The 21,685-nt window shown below is 50.9% G+C and overlaps 2 protein-coding genes across 3 annotated transcripts; both read right to left on the bottom strand.

Moving 5' to 3' along the window:
* Positions 1 to 1,441: 1,441 nt before the first annotated feature.
* LOC140681830 (ferrochelatase, mitochondrial-like) lies at positions 1,442 to 12,829 on the bottom strand. Its single transcript, XM_072922329.1, has 11 exons — positions 12,720 to 12,829; positions 10,271 to 10,376; positions 9,193 to 9,312; positions 8,710 to 8,858; positions 6,102 to 6,236; positions 5,731 to 5,837; positions 5,013 to 5,111; positions 4,796 to 4,903; positions 4,306 to 4,470; positions 3,846 to 3,905; positions 1,442 to 3,604 (listed from the first exon to the last, which is right to left on the bottom strand). The coding sequence occupies exons 1-11, from the start codon at positions 12,766 to 12,768 to the stop codon at positions 3,470 to 3,472; spliced, it is 1,233 nt and encodes a 410-aa protein (XP_072778430.1). The 5' UTR covers positions 12,769 to 12,829; the 3' UTR covers positions 1,442 to 3,469.
* Positions 12,830 to 14,469: 1,640 nt separating this feature from the next.
* Positions 14,470 to 21,661, bottom strand: NARS1 (asparaginyl-tRNA synthetase 1). 2 transcript variants are annotated; one of them, XM_030259060.4, is made up of 15 exons: positions 21,505 to 21,661; positions 20,894 to 20,976; positions 20,643 to 20,708; positions 20,444 to 20,536; positions 20,181 to 20,270; positions 19,972 to 20,050; positions 19,569 to 19,639; positions 19,247 to 19,333; positions 18,164 to 18,385; positions 17,860 to 18,059; positions 17,552 to 17,687; positions 16,837 to 16,950; positions 16,276 to 16,407; positions 15,956 to 16,087; positions 14,470 to 15,837 (listed from the first exon to the last, which is right to left on the bottom strand). In XM_030259060.4, exons 1-15 carry the CDS (start codon positions 21,545 to 21,547, stop codon positions 15,706 to 15,708), a joined length of 1,680 nt encoding a protein of 559 aa, XP_030114920.2. In that variant the 5' UTR covers positions 21,548 to 21,661; the 3' UTR covers positions 14,470 to 15,705. The 2 variants fall into 2 exon arrangements, with proteins under 2 accessions (XP_030114920.2, XP_030114921.2); XM_030259061.4 differs by having other exon boundaries at positions 20,894 to 20,973; positions 21,505 to 21,627.
* Between the last annotated feature and the right edge of the window lie 24 nt (positions 21,662 to 21,685).

Here is a 21,685-nt window from a genome sequence, read left to right as displayed (position 1 = left end):
CCACCTTCCATTGTGTTGGATTTGCATCCCGCTCTCTCCCCCGTCACAACCCAGTCACAGGAGCTCACTAATGGATCAGCTAAAGTATCCAACATCTCCAATCCCTGCTCTAGAAAATAATCAATCAAGCACTTAATTAGTAACATCAGCAAGGAGCTGCCCAGAGACCGCTAACAGGGAACAGAATAAATTATCCATCACAGGTGGGATCCCATACCAGGGCAAATCCCCAGTTCACCTTCTTCTCCAGTCTCTTTGTAACTCACCCCGGCCTGACACCAGAGGTGCAGAGAGAACTTCAAACACCAGCAAAAAGGGCTCTTACAAAGACAAACAGCTCAGTTATTTCCTCAAAAGAACTTTAATTGGAATTCCATCCTTATGGCAAATGACACACAGTAGGAGTATCCGAATTTGCTCTGTTACATCACATGGAAGTCCTTGGTCAATCTGAAATGCATATGTTGGGCTAAATGCAAGTATCTGTACACATCTGGCATTAACAAAATCAAAGGAGCTGCTCTGACTTGCAGCTTACACTTCAAGGTGATCCCCAGCTCTCTGGGCGTGGTGGGAAGGGAGAATTCACTGAGCTTTTAGGCAGTCCTAGGGAAACCCTGGCCCCACTGAACTCAGCTGTGCCATCCTCCTCTCCAGGGGACAGCAAGAGGCCAGCTCTGACACCATCCACACCCCTTTGGTGTCACAGCACCTTTTGGAAGCTCCCACCTTCTCTGAAATGCAGCAAGGACCGAGGGACAGGTTAAAAAGAAACTCAAAAGAGAAAAATTCACTCAATAATGAAAAAACCAAGCCAAACTGCAGAGTGTTAAAGCAGGAAAACAAGCTCACCCCTTTACTTCCCAGACACCACAGGCTGCTCCTAACTCCTCAATTTCCAGTCGATGCCCTGAGGCCAGAGCTCCACAGTGCTGGGAGCACCACTTGGGACTGCAGAGCTGCAGGAGTGCCACAGCCCAGCTGGATGCTGTCCTGCTGTCCAGGGACACTGAGGCAGCAGCACCAGGGGTTCCCAGTCTGCCAGGGGCACTCAAACACCTACGGGGCAGGGTGAGCTGCAAACTCAGCTGGACACAGCCCTGAGGAGGGCTCGGGAAGGCACATGCACCATGGATTCGTCTCTCCTCAGGGCACACACTCGCCCAACCCGCTGGGCATTGGCCTGGGAGATGAGGGACTCCTCAGAAACCTTGATGAAAACTATCCTCTGATAGCAAACAGCTCTTTGAGACAGGCTCCATCTGCTAAAAGCTGGAAAATTAAGTGATTTCTACATGATGGTGTAATAGCAGCAATGGAGTAATTATCCCACTTGTGGTTAGAACACTCAAAAGTGAATTTTAAGTACCTTTTATTACTGGGGACAAATGTAATGCCTCAGAATCAGTGCCAGCTAGTATTTTCAGGACTCTCTCCAGTATGAAAATGAAAAGCCATCTGTATTTATAATACCACAAGGTTCATACGATGTTAACCTTTGCTTTCCACACTTGTAAATGTGGTGGTCACAGCCTGGACTGCCTGAAGGTCCTCGTTCCCTCCAGCTGTGGGGAAACAGGAGTGAGTGGGAAGATTTGACAGACCAGATTGTTTTCCACTGATCCCTAAGTGCCACACAGAGGAGTGCAACAGAGAAAGTTCTTTGTCCAAGGACAGACGTAAGGCCAGTGTTCCCAGACATATTGGACATTTGTGCTCCTTTTTCCTGCCCAGGCAGCGAGCAGAGCCCAGGGGGAGGGAGAGGAGAGAGAAGAGAAGCTCCTGGCTCCCTGGCCCTGAAACAGGCACAGGCATGAAGGGTCAAGGAAGACTTCTTTCTGTGGGGAACAGGGTGCTGCAGGAGGTTCTAGCACTGAAGGAATCTCAGTCTGTCTCACCCTGGGAAGCAGGTATGGCAGTGGAGCAAGCAACTCTCCAGAGGTATTAGGGATTTACAGCACTCCACAGGTGCTCAACACGGGATCCATCCATTCCTCCAGTATCCCATTCTTAACTCCAACAACAAAACAGAATGAGACAAAGCCCTGATATACCACAAGAGGCCTCTTCTCTCTTTCAACACCCTGTTCTCAAAAGACCAGAGGTCCAAACTGCTCGTGCCTCATGCTCACCTGAGGAGGTCAGCCTGGCTGAGCAGCACTGCATCTGCTTCTCAGCCACCAGCATTCCCAGGAACCAGCCTGCAGGGCACAGCTCCTGGCATTTCAGTGCTAAGGACATCAAGTAAACGTGTGCCCAAGGAGGTGCCAGCGGGGCTGCCGCACGCAGGGCTCGGTGCCACTGTCACAGCTCCGCTCTCACCCCGCCGGGCAGGAGGGGACCCTGTGCCTCCCGGGGCACAGCCAGTGCCAGGCCCTGCCCAGCACGGCCCTGCTGTGGGCTGGCAGCCTTCCAGGAGAGCCCAGCACAGGGCTGCCTGTTCTCAGGCACCTGCAATGTGAAACTCCAGATTACTCCTGACTGACCATCTCCGTCTAAGTAACAGCAATTAAGCCAGAGCAATCCTACCTATGGCACTGCATAGGTATCCCACAAAACCACAGTACTGTGGCACAGTAGAAAGCACAGAGTGGATCTATAAACCTCCTGCAGAACAAGCCTGACTTCCTCAATTTACTTCACCAAACAGAAAAAGCCCTTATTTAATAAAAATACAAGAATTTAAAAAGCTATTCTGCTTAACAGATAAGCCAACATGTTTCCACACGTGCACCTGCTAGACTTGAAAGAGGCAGTTTCAATTGAGCAAATTCTCCAGTATCACCCAAGCAGGCTAATTCCTTTCAATTTATGCTCTTTAAATACTTTCTGGCAGATAATGAAAATGTTTTTCCTAGAAAATGTAAACAAGTTTTGTGCGTTCTACTATCCCACCTAAGCTCTCATGGGAAGTTTCTGGCAGGAGAAAACCAAAACAAAACAAAGCCTTATCTTTATGCTCTTAAAAAAAAAAAAAATTATATACACACACATACACACCTTATTAAAAAGCATTAGAAGTAACTTGACCTACAAAGTCACCAAAGCCAGCTGCGAAGTCCCTCTCAGAACAGACAACAGACTGGACTGGTCAGAGTGCACCTTAAGCAAAACCAAAATAAGTGTACCTTCCACCTGGCAAGTTAATGAACCGGTGACCCCCTGCATACAAGTAAATCCCTGCATAGAAACAGAAGCTAATTGTAAAAAAGCTGTGTAGGGTTTGCAGTGCTCCTGCTGGGCTCACACTCCGTCCCATTGGGGTCGGACGACGGGAGATCTCCTCACGCCTGACAGGATGAATGCCCTTATTTCCCTACCTCCTACAACTCTTCCCAAAGAAAGGAAACATCAGGAGTGCCCCACGGCGAGCTGTGCTGCACGCACCCAGTGGCACTGTGCCAGAGCAGCCGACCCGGTCCCAGTCCCGGTCCCGGTCCCAGTCCCGCCCGGGGCAGCGCACCCCGGCTCACAGCGGCTGGCTGCTGAAGAACGCCTTGGCCTCCCTGCACACGGGGTTGACGCAGAGCGGGCAGCACAGCGTCAGCTGGCGGGAGCACACCTCGTTGGACTGCAGGTGGGAGCACACCAGGTCTGCCAGGGCCTGCAGGGAGGGTGGGAAAGGTCAGAGGGAGCAGATTCAGCCGTGCAATCCCCCCGCCCCAACCTGCACCCCGTGCCCCTGCTGACAGAACCACAGACTGTGGTGCAATGAACCCTCTGTGCTGGGCAGATTAGGTACAAGGGGCTCTGTTTCTGCTCTTAAAATACCTTAAAACTACCTGAAAACATCCACACTCAGCAGGAAACACAACTGCAAACCTTTACTGCAATGTAGCAGATACCTTGGAGAACAGTGGATTTCCATTGAGAGACTCCGCTCTTCTGATGTTTTCAACTCCACACTGAATCAAAAATAAGGAGAAAAAAGTTAAACCTGTTAATCTGATCCTTTACTGGGTGGCCTTCAAAATCTTCCCTTCATTCAGAAGCCACCCCAAAATTACAGGATTAAATACAGTATCATGGTTCTCAGTACAGCAAAAATTACTACCGGGCAACATTACATTTTGCTGCCAAAAATAATTAATTGGTTTTGAGCAATATTTGTAATGGTTTAAAGATCTAAATCTAGACAAACAAACTCCCACTTGTTTTGTGGTTAAGCCAGTTTAGATTAATTTTTGATTTACAGGAAAATAAAGCTAATATTGCAAGAAGCAACTACAAAGCAAACTGCAACCCAGGAGAAATAATTTCAGAGCAGCGCTACCCAAACAGGGACCAAACCCACAGAGCACTCACCTCGTTGGCTAAAACCTGGGCATACTCGATGTCCAGTTCATACAGTGTCTCAATGTGGTCACTGGTAAATGCTATTGGGACCAGTAACATGTTCTTCTTTCCTTGCTGGCACAGGCCTTTAATGGTCTCGTCTGTCTGGGGACCAAGCCAAGGCATTGGTCCAACCTGGAACAAGAGAGCAGGAATAAAGGAAAAACACTCTGTAAATCATTGTTACAAAGAACACACACATTTCTTTAGGCAGGATGACAGAACAGGTTATGGATGGGATAGAAATAGTTATTTTTATTTCCCTGCTTCTGGTTGTACTTCTCACTTTCTCCACTGAATGTTTAATGAAGACACACTTCCCACCATTACATCTCAAAGGAAAGAACCTGGGCTGGCCTGAACAAGACTGAACAACTGAAAATGTAAGTAAAGCTGTATTTTTTTCACTCCAGTAAGACCCTGCACAGGCTTCACCTGCTCAGCTTCCCTGAGCCCTTACCTTGGACTGCCACACAAGCCTGTAAGGGTTGGAGTAGTTGAGCTTCTCCATGACCCTCTGGACAGTAGCTCCCACTTCCTGAGGGTAGGGATCCCCGCGGTTCACCACCTGCACCACAAGCACAGCACACCTCTGGCTCAGTGAACACTGGGGAAGGACCAGATCTGCCTGGCCCTTGCACAGCTGTGTGCCCACACCCTGCCCTGAGGTAACTCACAGACATGGGCAGCGAGTGGGCTGAGAAGAGGATGACCACCTCTTTCCTTTTGTCTGCTGGGAACAGGTTCAGCTCCTTCTGGATGTGATCAGCAAAGCACTGCTCAGGGAAACAGAAACAAGGACCTGAGCGGGGAACACCAGAGGCATCCCTGCCCTCAGCGATGCAGAGAGGCAGCTCCCATGTCCCTGCTGCCTTAAGAGCTCCCAAATTCCCTCAGTGTGCACAGCACTCAGGCAGTGTGTCCAGGGAGCATCACCAGCACAGGCAGCCCCACCCCGCCTGCCTTCAGTGCTTTTTCTGTGGACACAGAGCAGCACAAAGGCCTCCCTTCATTGCTCCTGCCACAGCCAGTTATTACTCTGTGCTGCGGAGGGGAATCTGACAAACCAGCACAATCTCTGATCACAGATCTGCTCTGAGCAGGAATTTGGACTAATGGCTTGTAGAGGCTCCTTCCAGCCACCACCATTAGGGTGACATCACCCAGCTTTTAAAACAGGACGTGCACAGTGGTTGCTTTCACACATTATCTTGCCAAAGCATGGGGTATGAAATAACCCTCCTTCCCCTGTAATTTCAGACATGGTAGACAAGACTCATTTCATCACACAACCAAAATGCACCCTCAGATTGAAGCCTTCCTGCTATCCTTCCTCAGTATTATCTCTATATTCTAAAAGAAAATATATAAACCTCAAAGCCTTCAGATCCACACCTGAATGAGAAGGGGATGGGTGGGCCATCGGTCAATTATGCTCCACTTCATCTTTGGCTTCTCCCCTTTCTGGTTATAGTAGCGATAAATGGCATTTAAACTGCTTCCTGAAATAGAGAATTAACAACACAAGTTCAGCCAGGCCACCAGCAAGCTGTCAGATTGGAACAGCAAACGATTATCACACTTTAAAATGCTCCATAATTAAAACACAACCATAAATCAGAGCTGAGTCTCCAGTGGGAACAGATATATATATATATATACATACACACACATATATGCACACATATATCACACAATGCACTGGTCTGGTCAGAGCTCCCATGATTTATCCCCACTCGCAGCACTCTGCCCTGCCCAGTGCTCACCCGTGGTGGAGCAGCTGTACTGGGGGTACTGGGTGAAGGCGATGGCCCTCTGGATGCCGTCCCTCTCCATCTCCTCGATGGCCTCCTCCGTCAGGGGGTGCACGTAGCGGAACCCGATGTAGTACTTGTGAGGTGCTGCCGGCACCAGCACCGGGACAGGGATTGCAGGAAAAGGTGAAAATTCACAGGAACACATCATTATGTGTAAAACACACAACAGGCAGGCTGACACTGCTGACATAAACTCGCTGATCATTTTCTGGCTACTTCCATAAAGCACTCTCATGTAAGCCCTTTCTTTGGCCAAGCACATTTCTGGTACCTCACTTGGCTGTGATCAGAATTTAAAAGTGATTTATATTATGGTTTGCTTCTGCAGGAACACCACTTGCCTGCTTCTCCTGCATTTAGCAGAGGCACGGTTCCCAGCCTGGACAGAGCCCCGGTGTCTCACCAGGCAAATCCTGATCTAAAGACATAAAGGTAAAAAAGTGTCGCTACGAGAAGCCAAATGAACAGCCTGATGCCCTCACAGCCCACAGCTCCATCTGCTCCGATGGCACCCAAACCCCAAGGGCCAGCACTGCTGTCTGGGGCAGCAGAGCAGTGAATCAGGCACATGTGCTCTCCCATCCTGATTTTGGAGGGCTTTTATAAAAAGCTTTGGGGCTTTAACACCTAATTTTGGCAGCAATATGATCCTCCCTGAGAACATCTCGGGTTCCTCCACTTTTTATCTCTAGTCTTTCAGGTGTCAGCTTTGGGAGCACGGCTTGGTTAGGGGACGGGAAGCAGGCAGGGGAGGTTTGCTGCTTTGTTTTCTCTAAGTGGAGGACAGAGGTTCTTAGGAGAACAAAAGCAAAGTTCCTTTTTCAGGGTTTCTGGGTCAGTGGCTCTGAAACAACATTTAGCAGGTTTCTGAAGGAAGCAGATGTCCCGTGCTTGGGCTCCACTCCACACATTTATGCAGGATTCAGAAAACGGGTTTAGTCATCCCCAGTTCTCTGCAGGAGGCAGGAGAGCTCCCAGCTGGGAGCAGCAGCAAATAAAGACCCAACTTCAGGAGCCCTTGAGCCAGTAACCTCATTAACATCTCTGAGTGGCATTAAAGACAAAAGTCTGACTAACCCCGGCGGGGATGTAGGAGTTTAACCTGGGAAAGGACATTCTGGGAAGAGCACAGCCAGCCTGGAAGGAATCCCCTCGCAGTGTCAGGTCTGTTCAGGACCATGGGCAGCAAAGAGAGGTGTTGGTGTCTGTGCATAGGCTGTTTAAATTATAGTGCCATCCTGTCCTGATCTTGGCTTGGACAGAGCCAGTTCCCCTCCCAGCAGCTGGTGCAGAGCTGTGCCTGGATTTAGGATGAGAGCATTGCTGCTGACACACTGAGGTTTCACTTGCTGCCCACACCTGATCAAGGCAAAATGACCCTAAAAGTATTTCTTTTTGCCACATTTCACATGGTGCCAGCACCTCCTGCCAGTCACTCATTCAGAGGGCTCAGCACTCCCAAAGTGCTACCTGTGAGCACACCATATTCCCAAATGCTGTCTGCAAGCACATCCAACACATCCACACCGTTCCTAAGGAACACAGTGCTCTGCACGGTCACTTGGGATGCTGAAGGAAATGGTTGGCAGTGCTCAACACATTCTATTGTTAAACTGCAGCTGTTGTCAAGTAGAAAAGAAGCCTCCAAGGGACTTATCAGGTAGGAGAGGTGCCCAGAGAAGGGTGTGACTGCACAGAGAGTGGTCACCAAACAAAAGCAAGTGGGAGCGGGACACTGGGGAAAGCAGATAAACCTTCCAAGCCTTATCTGCAGAACCTGCTGCAAGGCTGACCCTTCAGGGCTCCTGCTCCAAACCTGCACCCATTTCCCACCACAGTCACACTACCAGGCAGCCTGGCACAGGCTATCCCATACCAGTCAGCACTCCCTGCTGGGAGGGATTCTGTGACACAGAGACTGTATTCATGTTTGAAGTTTTCTCACCAAGGACTGGCAGAGAGAGCATCTTCTTCCATGCCAGCCAAACTGCCCAGCCTTATCTCCTGCTGTGTCCCTGGGTGTGGCTCGCTGCTATCGCTCAGCCGTGCCCTGCACTGCTCATCTACAAAGCCTTGTCTTTTCTCCAGCTGTCCTCCTTTCAGCCCTGCTGACAACACCACTCTGAACACCCCCTCCCATACCTCCCTCAGTGGTTCACATGAAACATTCCCCTTTCTTCCCCTCTAGGCCTCAGCCACTTGACTTCAGTGCAGGCTTCCTCAGGCTCAAGCAGGGCAAGGCACGATGCCTGGCAGTGCCACACACCAAGGGACACTCCTGGCACCTGCCTTTGGACACCTGAAAATAACACACTTAGTGCAGCACAGCCATCCTCCCACGATCACAGGAGAGACAGAGGTGGCTCCTCGAGCCCAGCCTTCCCTAACAACCTTACAACGAATGGAACCCCTTCTGCACTATCTTTGCCATGACTTCCCAGCAGGGAGGAAATCCACACCACCCCACAAGGAAAACCAAGAAGCCAAAGCTGCTTTTCAAGCAAACAGTTCCAAGACAGAGCAAAAGCAGCCCGTGGGAGGCTGAGCAGAGCAATACCAGTGAGAGGAGACATGCTGTCCAGCAGCTTCACCATGCCCTCTCCCTGCACCGCCGTCCACTTCTTGATGGGGGAGCCGCCGCCGATCCTGCTGTACTGCTCCTGGATCTTCGGGGTGCGGCGCTTGGCGATGAGCGGAGCCAGTTTACTGCATCATTGGAGAGGGACGTGTTAGCAGCACAGCAAAGCCTCCCCCTGCCCAGAGCTCTGCCACAGCGCCTTTTCCCCGGCCATCTCGGCAAATTACAGCAAAGCAGCGTGGCTTGTTCCATGTTCCATTCCTCCACCCTTCCCACACCTCAGTCTGCAGCTAAAAGAGAGCAGCCACGGCACGGCTTCCAGCACTGCCCCTTGCACTGACTGCTCCGGGATGAAGCAGTCTTAGGGAGTGCTGCTCTCCACAGAAGTAAATATCTGAGCCTGCAGCTCAGACAGCAACACCCAACACTGCCTGTACCACAGGAGATGCCAGTGCTCCTCACTTTTGAACTGGAAGGGTCATCAGATCTCTGTCCAGGAAGAGACGCAGCAGGAAATCGTGGACGTCATCCAGCCGCTCCGGACCTCCCATGTTCAACATCAAGATTCCTGTTTTAGGTTTCCTAGGGAAGCAAGAGGTATTTCAAATCCTAGCGACCCACTGCTTTTATCTTTATTATGATGACAAAACAACCGGCTCATCCTCCCACATTTGCCTTTTGCAAAGGCAGCTCCTATCCCAAGGCTGCTCCTGCTTATGTAAACACTTGCGCTAGGAACAGGAATGGCCAGACACATGTATCTACATGATCTTTGCTTTTTTAAAAAGTAACCACTTTGTAGCACAAACTTTAGGTGGAGACACACTGAGAAAGTTGTCTCACAGCCGCTGGCTCTAAGGGAGGTTATAAAACCGGATCTCAGCTGCGCAATCAAACCAAACCAGGCAGCAGCTTCCCTGGAAAGCAGATGAGCCACTCACACAAGTCTCTCTTCACTGCTGTGGGGACACATCTCATCTCCTGCAGCAGTGACAGCAGCAAGAAGCCCTTCTACACACAGATTCATTGTAGGGCCAGTTGTGTTTGGGTTGGGTTTTTCCAGAATGGATTTTCTATCCGTGTGGCACACCGTTGTAAGGATAATGTCCCACATGGCACAGCAGCACAGATAATGGTATCAGCATTTACAGAACGGCTGCTGATCACAACTCTCACCCAACTTCCCCATGGAACTGTTTCCTCTGCTCAAGGGAGCCCACAGACCAGAACCTCACTTGCTCAGGTTGCACAGGGAGCTTTGCACTTTCGTTAAGGTCTCACAACAGGGCACTGAGAGGAGCCCAGGCCTGCCCCAGTGTTTCAGGACCTCAGCTTCCATTCCCTTTCTGCCGGAGCGTGTCTCAGAAGGCTGCTGAAAGAACCCCAGGGAGCAGGAACCAGAACTTGAAACAACAAAGGGACCGAGGCAGCACACGAGGTGAGTGCAGGCAGGCAGATAAACAATCTCGCACGGGCAGAGCAGAGCAGAGCCAGCCCCGTGCCGCTATCGGGACAGGCACTGCCCGGCGCGCACACCCACCGCTCCTGGGGCTGGACCTGCGGCTTGGCGCTCTCGGTCACCGCGGCCGCCGTGGCCTGGCCTCTCCATCGCAGCGGCACCCGCAGCTGGCTGCAGCTCCTCAGCACTGCGGAGAGACAACAGAGAGCTCAGCTCACGCTCAGGGGACAGCAGCTGATCCCCACAGCACGCAGAACAAACCCGGCCAAGCTGATCCCCACAGCACGCAGAACAAACCCAGCCAGCACCGCAAGCTCCGGCTCCTGCAGTCAAAGCGAGCCAGGAAATCACAAGCTTCTGCCTTTCTTTGAACACTCTGTACTTACAGCTCTGCAGCTACCAAAACCCAAACCAAAGCCTTGCTAGTCTGTGAGTTCCAATCATAACTCCAAAATAACTGGTGACAACAGAGCAGAAACAAGGGGCTGACCCCGAGGAATAAGTGTCAGACTGTGTCACTCCTCGTGGGTCAGACACACCTGGCTAACCCCAGACAAGGGCAGGATTTCCACATGTCTACAATGCAGGTTAGACATCTGCTCCTCTTTGAACACCGAGCAGCAGCTCCAGAATCCATTTCCCTGGAGATTTGGGCCACCTTCTTTCTCACTACCCAGCCAGGTGATGCTATTAATCTGGATTTCGGCATCACACAAACTCCAGGATTTCACAAGTCTGCGCACATCCACCTCCCTCTGCAGCTCTCCTGGAGCCCCTTTAGCCACTGGAAAGGGCTCTGAGCTCTCCCTGGATCCTTCTCTTCTCCAGGCTAAACACCCACAGCTCTCCCAGGCTGCCTCCAGAGCAGAGGGGCTCCAGCCCTGGAGCATCTCTGTGGCCTTCTCTGGACTCACTCCAGCATCTCCACGTCCTTATGCCAGGGGCCCTGCAGCTGAACACAATTAGATTATCCTTAAGGTTCCTTCCAGCCCATTCCATACAATTCCATGCTGGTTACAGCCTGCCTTTCCAAAGGCACACTTCGTTCTCCTCAGGAGTTCATCGTCATTACATGGTATTCTTTTAGCACAAAAATAGTGTGAATTGCTCACGAAGGAAAAAAAAAGGTTAAATCCTGCATCCCTGTCTCTCTGGCAATCGTTCAGTGCGACATTTCCCCTGTCAGACCACAGGAGCTCAGCAGCAATTGAGCCCCAACAGCACAGAGCTCCTCAGCAGCCAACCCACCTGCTGGGAAGAGCATCTTACAGCTCACAGTTCTCTAATAACCTCCTGAACAGATGCTGAACAGCCTCAAAACCTGCTGAAATCAATGGCAATGAAATGCATCCTGCAAATCCAGCCTTACTCGGGATTACGAGTGCGTAGCTGTGGATGCCTGCGTCTGCACTGATACAAAAGGCTGCAAACTAAAGAACTTCAAGCATTGCTGATGCCTGAAAGGTCCTTTTCAAATAATCATTTTTTACTTCCAGTTCTTGGGTTATTACTTTCTGAGGTGCTGGCACTATACGCCAATTACAGAGAACAATAAAAAGGGAAGTTTCAATGGCTGCATTGATACTTCTGCACTGTAAGAACTTTTGTTCTTGGGCACTGACCAGGCTCCCCAGGGAATGGTCACAGCCCCAAGGCTGTCAGAGCTCCAGGAGCACTTGGATAACACTCTCAGGCACAAGGTGGGATTGCTGGGGTGTCCTGTGCAGGGCCAGGAGCTGATCAATGACCAGGAGTCCCTTCCAACTCAGGAATTCTGCCACTGTCTGACTTAGGGTGAGGTTTGTGCACGTTTCCACCTGCATCATGAAGGACATAGTGCAGAATGAGACGTGCAACGAGGATGATCCCACCTGGATGGAGCATTGGTAAAAGTGTTCTTTCCTATGTTTTAGAAGTGGCACTGCGGTATCAAACTCTAAAGCGAGTACTGGGGTGGGTAAGCTCAGTCAGCTCACAGGCGCCTCTGGGCAGGGACACGAGCGAGCTCCGCGGCCGGGCTGGCGGAGCAGCGCGCCTCAGAGCTCCGCGGCCGGGCCGGCGGAGCAGCGCGGCTCAGAGCTCCGCGGCCGGGCCGGCGGAGCAGCGCGCCTCGGAGCCCCGCGGCCGGGCTGGCGGAGCAGCGCGCCTCGGAGCTCCGCGGCCGGGCTGGCGGAGCAGCGCGGCTCAGAGCTCCGCGGCCGGGCTGGCGGAGCAGGGGCGCGCTCGCGCGGCTCAGAGCCCTGCGGCCGGGCGCGGAGACCCCGCAGCGCCCTCAGCGCCCTCAGCGCAGCGGCGGGAAGCCGCCATCACCGCGCGCAGCCCTCCCGCAGCCCCGGTAAGCCCGCCGGCCGCACGGCCCCAGCCCCGTCAGCGTTATGAAAGGCGCCTCTCGGGCGTTGTGTAACGCGGGGCCAGCGGCGGCACCGCCGCGCTCCCGCCCGCGCGGTCCCCGCGGTGTCCGGACGGCCCTCAGGCCGCCCGCCGCCCCCGGCCCCCGTTCCCGCCATGGCGGCGGCGCCCCCACACTCACGGTGACGCCCGGCGGCGGCGGCGGCAGCGGCCATCTTGGCCGCCCGCATTCCCTCAGACAGCGCCGCCACCGCCCCTCGCCTCACACCGCCCCCGGCACCGCCCCGGCACCGCCCCGGCACCGGGGGCGGTCCGGGAGAGCCGGCGGCGGTCCTGAGGCGGGTCCCGCGAGTGGCGCTGCCCTGGCTCCCCTCCGCAGCCCCCGGGGACCCTACGGAGCGAAGGCGAGTGATCCCCGGTTTGAAGTGACGCTCCAAACTGCTAAAAGTTTTAAAACTACAAAATCTTCTAAAAAGAGATTTAAAATGTTATTTAAAACGCTTTAAAAAACCGCTTTAAATTATAAAAATGTTGGGGACTTTCTCAGCGGGCGCCTCATGAGAGATGAGGGCTCGGTTCTGCGCCCCCTCAGACATTGGCGCAGGAGCACGGAGCTCACCTGGTAATCTCCATTCCGGTAGAAATTCACCCTCTGGAATTCAGGCACTGGAGACAGCTGCCCAGAGAGGTGGCGGAGTCACCATCCCTGCAGGTGTTTCAAAGGCATCTGCATCTAGCACTGGATGATGCGGTTTGGTGGTTTAGGAATTCCAGAGGTAGTGCTCGGTTGGTGGTTGCACTTGATGATTCTAAGATAATGATACTGCGATTTAAACACAAAGGAACAAACACCACAGCACTTACCCTGCACATGTGGGTGGCTTGTATCCAGTCTCAGCAGGACAAGGGCAGAGCCAGCTCTTGGTGCCAAAGGCTGGCAGAACCATGTTCTCCTCAGAAGTGCCTTACAAAGCAGGGCCAGGTAAAATTTGACACAGATAAATATAAAACAGTGCATGTAAGGAGTGGTAACCTAATCAAAGCTAAAGGATAGTTATCCCAAAGCCAGGGACATGGCTGAAAGGTCCTGAAACCAGTGCTGGCAGCCCAGTTTACCAGTTCCTAATCTATTTAACCAATCTGCCTGGAAACACTGTGAAAGAAAATGAAAGTGAGGATGAGGAGACTCAAGTTCTGATTACATGTTTTTTTCTCTTCTGCAGGCTTTTTTTCCCTAATAAAAAAAAAAAAAAAAAAAAAAAGAAGGTTCTCTTGTGCTCCAAGCAGCTGCAGCATCTTTCCCAGATCCCGCCCCACCTCTCTGCACCAGCTGCCAAGGGAGTTGCACAGCAGCCTCTGGTAAGTTCCACAGCATCTTTCATCCGGGTCACCTTTTAAGCTCCTTATCTGATCTGCCTCTTCCATGAGCACTTCTTAAGTCCCCAGCCCTTCCTCTAGCAGCTCCCCTGATAAGGAGGCCTTTAACCTTTACAAAGCAGCTCAGCCCTGTCAGGTTTAAGGACTGAGAACTCGTCCCAAACACGGGATGTTTTTCAATAAGTGTTCCTGACACTTCTCCCCTCCCATCACTTCAGGCACTAAAAGGAAAGTATTTTATAAAGTCTTTACCTGGTGCCAGAAGTCCAGGCTGCTCCCCCCAGCACTGCTGCCTCGGCAACCTCAGTCAGCACCACATTGTTTCTCTCCAGCACACTTCACTGGGCAGCTGAAGTGGTCCCTCCAAATTAGAAAAATTCATGCTTTTAAGTTAATTAGTGGGGATTTTGTTTAGAAAGGGGAAAAAAACTCACAATAGTTCTTGGGATATGTTTACTGCACTTGAAAATTCCCTTTTCCTGGGTTTTTGTCCATACTGTATCAAGCAGCAAGCTCCACAGACTCAGTGAAAGAACAGGCATTAATGTCAAGTATTGTCTTGCACACCAGCTTCTGTTGCCATAATTTATTGGTTGCTGATTTAGACCAGTTTATATAACATGCAGATGAATAAAACCAATCACTTATTACAAAAATGTAGGTATCCACAGCTCAACAATTCCAGGAGTGAATGGCAAATCCAGCTCGAGCCTCAGTGCAGGTGGCAAATGATGCACCTAACTTTACTTTTCTCTCTGGTAAAGGAATTGCTTTACGAGTAGAAACGATACCAATGACTCACCACATGAAATATTTCATTATCCCTATTTGATAAGTTCATTACAGTCAGGGAAGCTGCTCAGCTGCAGTAGCACAGGGACAGGGAGCTGCTCTATGAACACACCTCAGCATGACATGGGAAAGCACTGCTGGGACTACAGTCTGAAAACCCAGTGTGTTTCAGTTATGTTCCTCCGGGTCTCAGTCACTCATTTCTGGCTGCAAACAGGGAGCAAAAGGCACCACAACCCCCCATGCCCAGGAGCCATCAGACATGTCCAGCTGAGTGTACATGGACCCACGGCAGCGCTCCATCCACAGCTCTTGGGAAAGGGAGCAAAGCCTGCCTCGCCAGCCTCAGCCCTGCTGAGCAATAAATAATCCGAATAAAACCCCAAAGCCCCAGACCCAACCCGCCTCTCCCACAGTGGAGTTCTGTGCACTGTACTACACACCCTGCTACTGAATCAACTCAGAGAACCCCCATTAAAATCAGCAGGAACTAAAACCGTGCAGTGCTCAAGATACTTATTCCCATTTTTACCCTTTGTTCGTGCCTCTCGGTAACATTCTCACAGGGCGCTCTTAGGGAATTTCAGGAGCTTGAACACCTGACTTCCCCAACAGAAACCCCAAGAGAAAAGAGATTAAAATTAAAGCAAATTTAAAAATAAAATGATCAAATGCCCAGCATATTTTAAGTCACAGAATTTAAAAGCAGAAGTGTATCTTGTTTTCTAAATGTCAGCTTATCAGGATCTTTGTTTTGTGATGACTCAAGAGCATAAATGCACCTAAACAATTTTTCTAAGGCTTTTCCCAGATAATTACTAGTATTTTGTTTTTAAAAAAAAGTTTTGTTTGTTTCCTTTTCACATCCTAAAGTGGTATTTGAATTAGCAACAGGTTGCAGGAAGTCTCGTTGTCAGACAGGCTGTAGTACAGCAGCATGTATCATTCTTTCCCAAGCATCAGCTGCTCAGTTTTCCAGGAATTTTTCCCAAGGACGGCTAAGGTTTGCAGCGCTGGACAAAGCGTGGATAGAGACAGACATCTCGGATATGGTGTCTGTTCAGAATCCAGGTCAGGAACCGCTCCAATCCCAAACCGTATCCTCCATGAGGGCACGTACCGTATTTTCTCTGTGAAATCCAGGGAGGGGGTATTACACATTTTCTAGCAATTTGTAGTTGCAGTGATACCACCAGAAACAAAAGCTGCCAACCCCTCTGAGCCCAGCAGCACGGCTGCTGCACTGACCTGATCCGTGTACCAGTAGTAGGGCGTGGGATCGATGCCCTCTCTCTTGTAGCCCTCGAGCAGCTCCTCGCTGTCCCAAGTGCGCATGGAGCCGCCGACGATCTCGCCCACGTTGGGCATCAGCACGTCCACCTGCAGCGCACACAGCACGGCCCAATTACGGCAACGCCGACGCAGAGGGAGCGTGCACGGCCCGAGATAGCCGTGCCGAGGCACCCGGAGCAAAGCCTGGCAAGGATTCCCCGAGGAGTTTCCCACAGCACTCATGCCCTCCAACGTCCCCACTGCTCCAAGCTACCCCAGCAGGTGAAACAACTCACAGACTCGGTGAGGCGCGAGTCGTCACTGCAGCGCTGCATGTAGAAGGACTTGATCTCTGCAGGGAACCGGCACAGCAGGATGGGCTCGTTAATGGTGTCTGTCATCAGTCTCTCGGGAGCTTCGGGAATGTCCTGGGGTTAGAGCAGGCTTTGTTCATACTCAGCACCAAAACCATGCCCATACCCAAGTCCCATGTGAAGCAGGCATGAAACAGGACAGTTTCAGACTGCTCATGTCCACACTTCCATCCTAATGTACCTAAATTCTTAAAACAAACTTATTTTAGAAGAAATAATAACCCACATGTCTGGGGGGAAAAAAATTGTTTAATTAAAATCTAAGTTTCCCCAATATATGAGACAGAAAGCCGAGGGGAAAAAAAATCCTGGCTACGCTGTCAAGTTCTCCTGAGCTCCTTCAAACAAGTGTCGCACATGCTGGAGAAGTGTGGCCAGGGAATTGATGACAGGTGACAACACAGGTTTTTATCCCAATGTTAAAGGGCATTAGGTCAAATCACAACCCACAGCTGCATTACTCCAGCTCCCAGCAGGACGTACCTCCCCAAACTCATAGTAAGTGCCGTCTTCCTTCTTCACATCGTGTTCCTTCAGCCACTCGATGGCTTCAGCATAGTTCATGCGTCGGAAGGGACGGCTGGGAGGCTGGAAACCCTGTGGATAAGAGCACAGACAGGTGGAGGAGCACCATTTTAAAAGGAGTACTTTCCTAGCTGATCAGCATGTGACCTTTCCCAGCTCCCAGATCATCAAATTATCACTTAAATGAACAAATCAAGCCCAGTACTACAAAGCCAGAACCAAACATAACCATCTCAAGCCCAGTAAATCTCACAGATCACCTGGGAGGAAAGATAAGGAAGTATTTCCAGAGCTTTAGGGCTCCATGTCCCAGGGGAGGAACTGAAACACCACCTGTTTCATCACTCCCTCATGCTCCATCAGCAAGTACCAGCCAGTCAATATCTGATCTCTGGGATGGAGGGTTTTATTCCACTGGCACAGTACACACTCCCATAAATCCTGGCACACTGCTGGCTTCTGGAGCACACTAGCAGGGAATATCTTCCCCCACAGTTTCCTGCTTTGGTCTTTACCAGCCTTGCAGTTTTTTCATTCTTACTATGTTTAATATTCTTCTTGCTGTTACAAACAGTAAGTAAGCCCACTGCCATGCCCTGCATCTCCCAAAGGAATGTGCTGAGTAGGAAAGGCTTAAGAGCCTATTTTCCTGGCTATTCCCATTGCTGCCTACCGGGTTGAGGTCATACAGTAAGGTCGCTGCAGGTGATTTCAAGACTCTGTCTACGACATCACACACCAAGTTCTCCAGACGGTCCAACAAATCCTCAAAACTTATAAAAGGACATTCAGCTTCAATGTGAGTGTACCTGAAACAAAGCCACACCATTGCAAAGTCACATACAAACAACAGATTTTTAGCAATGAAACTAACTCATCTAAAGAACTCACAACCCAAACATACACATTTGACCCCCTTTTACTCCCACACTGTAAAGGAAATCAAACTGTTTAAAAAGAAACAAGGACAAGTGTCCATACTCTGCCAGGTGCCTGCGGGTCCTGGACTGCTCCGCTCTGTAGGACTGAGCAATACAGAAGACATCTCCCAGAGCTGGCAGGCAGGTCTCCAGGTAGAGCTGGGACGACTGGGTCAGGTATGCCTCTTCACCAAAGTAATCCAGCTTGAACAGGGTGGAGCCTCCCTCTACCTGCGTCTGCACTAAGGTTGGTGGTGTGACCTGCAGGAGAACAGGGCTGTCACTGCTTGGGTGAAGAACCGAGGATATGGATGAGCCAGGGCACGAGAGCAGTCACTTGCTGACCAGGGAACACACACACTTACTTCATAGTATCCGTTGGCAAAGAAGTGATCCCTGAAGGCCTGCACGACCATGGAGCGCACCTTGAAGATTTTGGACATGTTCTCACCTCGAATCATCATGTGCCTGTTGTTGAGCTGCACATCCACCTCCGAGTCCTCGTTGAGCAGATTGTCAGCCCCTCCTGCTGGGGCCAGGCCGATGAGCTCCCAGTAATCACAGCTCAGCTCGTGGCCTCCTGGAGCCTGCCAATGGCAGAGAAACAAATGCTGGGGAAAAAGTCCACTGTTTGCCCCTTGGATGTCTTTTCACAATGGCTTGGAGTGATGGAACAAGGGGGACCGGCTTCCCATGGACTGAGGGCAGGGGAGATGGGACATTAGGCATTCTTCCCTGCGAGGGTGTGAGCCCTGGCACAGGCTGCCCCAGGAAGCTGTGGCTGCCTCACCCCTGGAAGTGTCCAAAGCCGGGCTGGACAGGGCTCAGAACAATCTGGGATAGCGGGAGGTGTCCCTGCCCGTGGCAGGGATGGCACTGGATGGGCTGCAAGGCCCTTCCAACCCAGGCTGTGACAGAGCTCTGCCCTCACTAGCTCCCCCGTGTGTGTCACAGCCGCCTTCCACCCCTGACAAATGGCACTCGTAGTTCAGCCTGCAAGCTGAACTAAAACATTTCAATTCACTGTACTTTTCTGGGTAGAAATGCAGATTTTCAAAGGCTAACCCACAGAGTTGTACCCAAATGTGATAGTGAGGGCTCACATTACCTAACTTTGGGTCAATCCTACAAACACACCCCAGTAAAAGAGATGTGAAAAAATTCTTAACCTCACAAAAGAAAAACTGAATAGACCTGTTAAGGAAAATGAAGCCATGCTGTTTATTTAATATAGCTCTCCATGTTATAGTCTAGGAGCTGTCTGGCTCCTAGTGGAAAATAAATGGAAAATAGTTTCAGGCAGAATGAGAACAGTCACACAGTTCACCTGTCTCACACTGGACAGCACAGCTTTGTTCTTTCTCTAGCCCTAATTCCCTCTGCTTGTGCCTCCCTCAGGACACCAATGGCCCACGGGAGAGGAGGAGAAGCCACAGGAGCTCCTGTACCTGCTTGCCCTGGGGCAGGAGGTTCAGCGTGCCGTACACCACCACGCTGCTCTCCGTGGACAGCACCAGCCCGTTGTAGCACTGGCACTGCAGCGAGACAAAGGCAGAGGTGAGCAAGTTTTCGTTCCTATAAGTTTTCGTTTAGCACGCAGTCACTGCTAAACAGCTCTCGCACTACAAACTGCAGTGGCAGGACACACAATTTAACAGTAACACAACTGAGACAGTACACTGAGGAGAACTTAACAACATTTACATAAGAGAACACCAGATGAGGTATGAACTCTTCAATTCACACCAGAACACAATCATCACAACTTACCAGCTCATCAGAAAGGACACACTGAAGAAACCCTGTGCCATCTCTCAGGACAATAAACATCAGATTTTTCCCTAGTTAAAGAGAGAAGGAATTTGGTTTCAGTATGAGCAGGTGCTGGTTAGCTCCTCATTTGGCAGTTCTAGCTTAAAACACAGAAGTTGAGGAAATTCTGGACTAGCCTCCAAATTGAAAATCCCATATGATTTGAACTAAGAAATGTCTGTCCACACATTATGGGGAAACTGTCAGTGTTGCAGTGATCATTGAGATCAGCCAAAGAAGGCACGTAACTGGTTTAAAAATCTGAGACCAGGTGCTGTCAGACTCATCCTGTGTCCAAATTTTGAAGGCCACTGTATTTGTTCTAGCTCCCTGCACAGGCTCAACAATGCTTGTGCTTTACCTTGCCTCCGTAACCTGTGGATCCAGCCAAAAATCTTCACTCTCTGCCCTCTGTAAGCCTCCAGAGCCTTGATCTTCACCTGTGAGGCAGAGAATAGAAACCATTAAATAGGGGAATGGCTCACCACCTTTTAGAGTTGATCCAGACCCCACCCCAGAGCAGCACAGTCTCTGTGCTGGCCAGATGCCCTAGCACAGGATCATACTCACACATGTGGGCTCTGGAAGACTGGGATCATTCTTGATAACAACCTTCTTGGCTTCCTCCAAGTTCTTCTCTCTTCTCAAGAGATCTTCTGCCTGGTTTGAAAAAAGTAATTATTAAATAGCTGTAACCAGGCCAGCTGTAAATAACATGGGGAACAACAGCACCAGTGAGGAGCAACCTGCAGCTCTTTTGGAGGGGCAGGAATGATGGATGACACTGTAATGTTTTTGGAAAACAATAGTGCTCTGCTCCTTCTGCAACCTACCTCCTTCTTCTCCTTAGCTTCATTTTTCATTTGCTCCCTGTGCCATAGCTTTTTGACATTCTTCATCTGTGATTTGGAAATGATGGCCCATCTCTAAAGAATTTAAGGAGAGACCAAAAGACAGCAGATTACATTGTGTCCCTTCACACCAAGAAGCAGTAAATAATTCCCACTAGGAAACCCTTCAATGCCACAGTACCTCATTTTCTTTTTGGGAATCCACATAAATTGTAGGAAATGGCTCTTTTCCTGCTGTCATCAACGCCTAAAAATGGGAAAAGAAATAACCAAAATGAGCCAAAATCATCCTTATAGAGCCTGAGCAGGCACTTTGGTCCTGCTCAGGTTGCAAAAACAAGTATGAAACTCACATTTAAAAATATAAGGGCTATCACTTGCCCCAAAACACATTCCACACTGCCAAACAAAGCATGTGTTTTCCACACTCACCTTCAACACAGTCTTGAATGGTTTCTTTTGCGTCCCATCACCCGTGGAGTCGTTACCCTCTCGTTCAGACACATACAGCTCTTCTGGGATACATGACAAATACGGGCAATTACTCAACAAAAAATTATGAGAAGGAAACTGGACACACAAGGATATGGCCCTGCTCACTGAAGGGGGCTGGACAGAGTGATCTTTAAAGACCTCTTCCAACTCAAGCCTTTCTATTATACCAAATCTTGATGGTTATCAGCAGTGCTAAACCTGCAAAGGCACCAGCTGGTCATTCAGAATAAGAATTATTTCATATATTTCATTTTAAAAATCAGTCCATGCAGTGTGTTCGCTAAAATCTCAAGGGCTCCCGAGGTACCGAACCCTCGGGAGCTGCAGATCGGGAAGCAGGAGCAGCCCTTCCCGGGACCAGCTCGGAGCAGGTGAGCAGGGACACGGGGCCTGGGGAGCAGCCGGAGCAGCGCCGGGCCCGGCCGTGGCCGGAACCGACCCGAGCAGCGCAGCGATCCCTCCCGCGCCCGGGGAGGGCCCGGCCCGGCGGGCCCGCGGCACATCGGGTGCGGGATGAGGGGTGCGGGGCCGGAGCCCCGGGCTCTCACCGAGGGCCAGCGCCGCCGTCCTGCCCAGCACGTCCCCCGCCATGGCCGCGGCGCAGGAAGTGCATCACGGGCGGGCTGAGCCAAGCCGCGGCCGCCTTGCGTCAGCCGCCCGCCCGCCCTGCCCTTCCGCCGCCTCCTTCCCTGCGGCACGGGCGGGGAACGCGGCCGCTCCTCCCGCAGC

This window comes from Taeniopygia guttata, chromosome Z (assembly GCF_048771995.1).
Source record: "Taeniopygia guttata chromosome Z, bTaeGut7.mat, whole genome shotgun sequence".
Lineage (NCBI taxonomy): Eukaryota > Metazoa > Chordata > Aves > Passeriformes > Estrildidae > Taeniopygia > Taeniopygia guttata.
Note: the sequence above shows the minus strand (reverse complement) of the source record. Positions and strands in the feature narration are given on the sequence as shown.

What these genes read in the sequence shown, in the direction of transcription:
- LOC140681830 (XM_072922329.1), bottom strand. Translation starts at nt 12,768, where the DNA reads ATGCGGGCGGCCAAGATGGCCGCTGCCGCCGCCGCCGCCGGGCGTCAC. An exon ending in CCCACTCGCTGCCCATGTCT is followed by an intron (nt 4,904 to 5,012) that starts GTGAGTTACCTC and finishes CTTGTGGTGCAG; the next exon opens with GTGGTGAACCGCGGGGATCC. An exon ending in CCCAGGTTTTAGCCAACGAG is followed by an intron (nt 3,906 to 4,305) that starts GTGAGTGCTCTG and finishes TTTTTGATTCAG; the next exon opens with TGTGGAGTTGAAAACATCAG.
- NARS1 (XM_030259060.4), bottom strand. Translation starts at nt 21,547, where the DNA reads ATGGCGGGGGACGTGCTGGGCAGGACGGCGGCGCTGGCCCTCG. An exon ending in GTCTTCCAGAGCCCACATGT is followed by an intron (nt 20,051 to 20,180) that starts GTGAGTATGATC and finishes TCTGCCTCACAG; the next exon opens with GTGAAGATCAAGGCTCTGGA. An exon ending in CCACAGGTTACGGAGGCAAG is followed by an intron (nt 19,640 to 19,971) that starts GTAAAGCACAAG and finishes CTCTTTAACTAG; the next exon opens with GGAAAAATCTGATGTTTATT.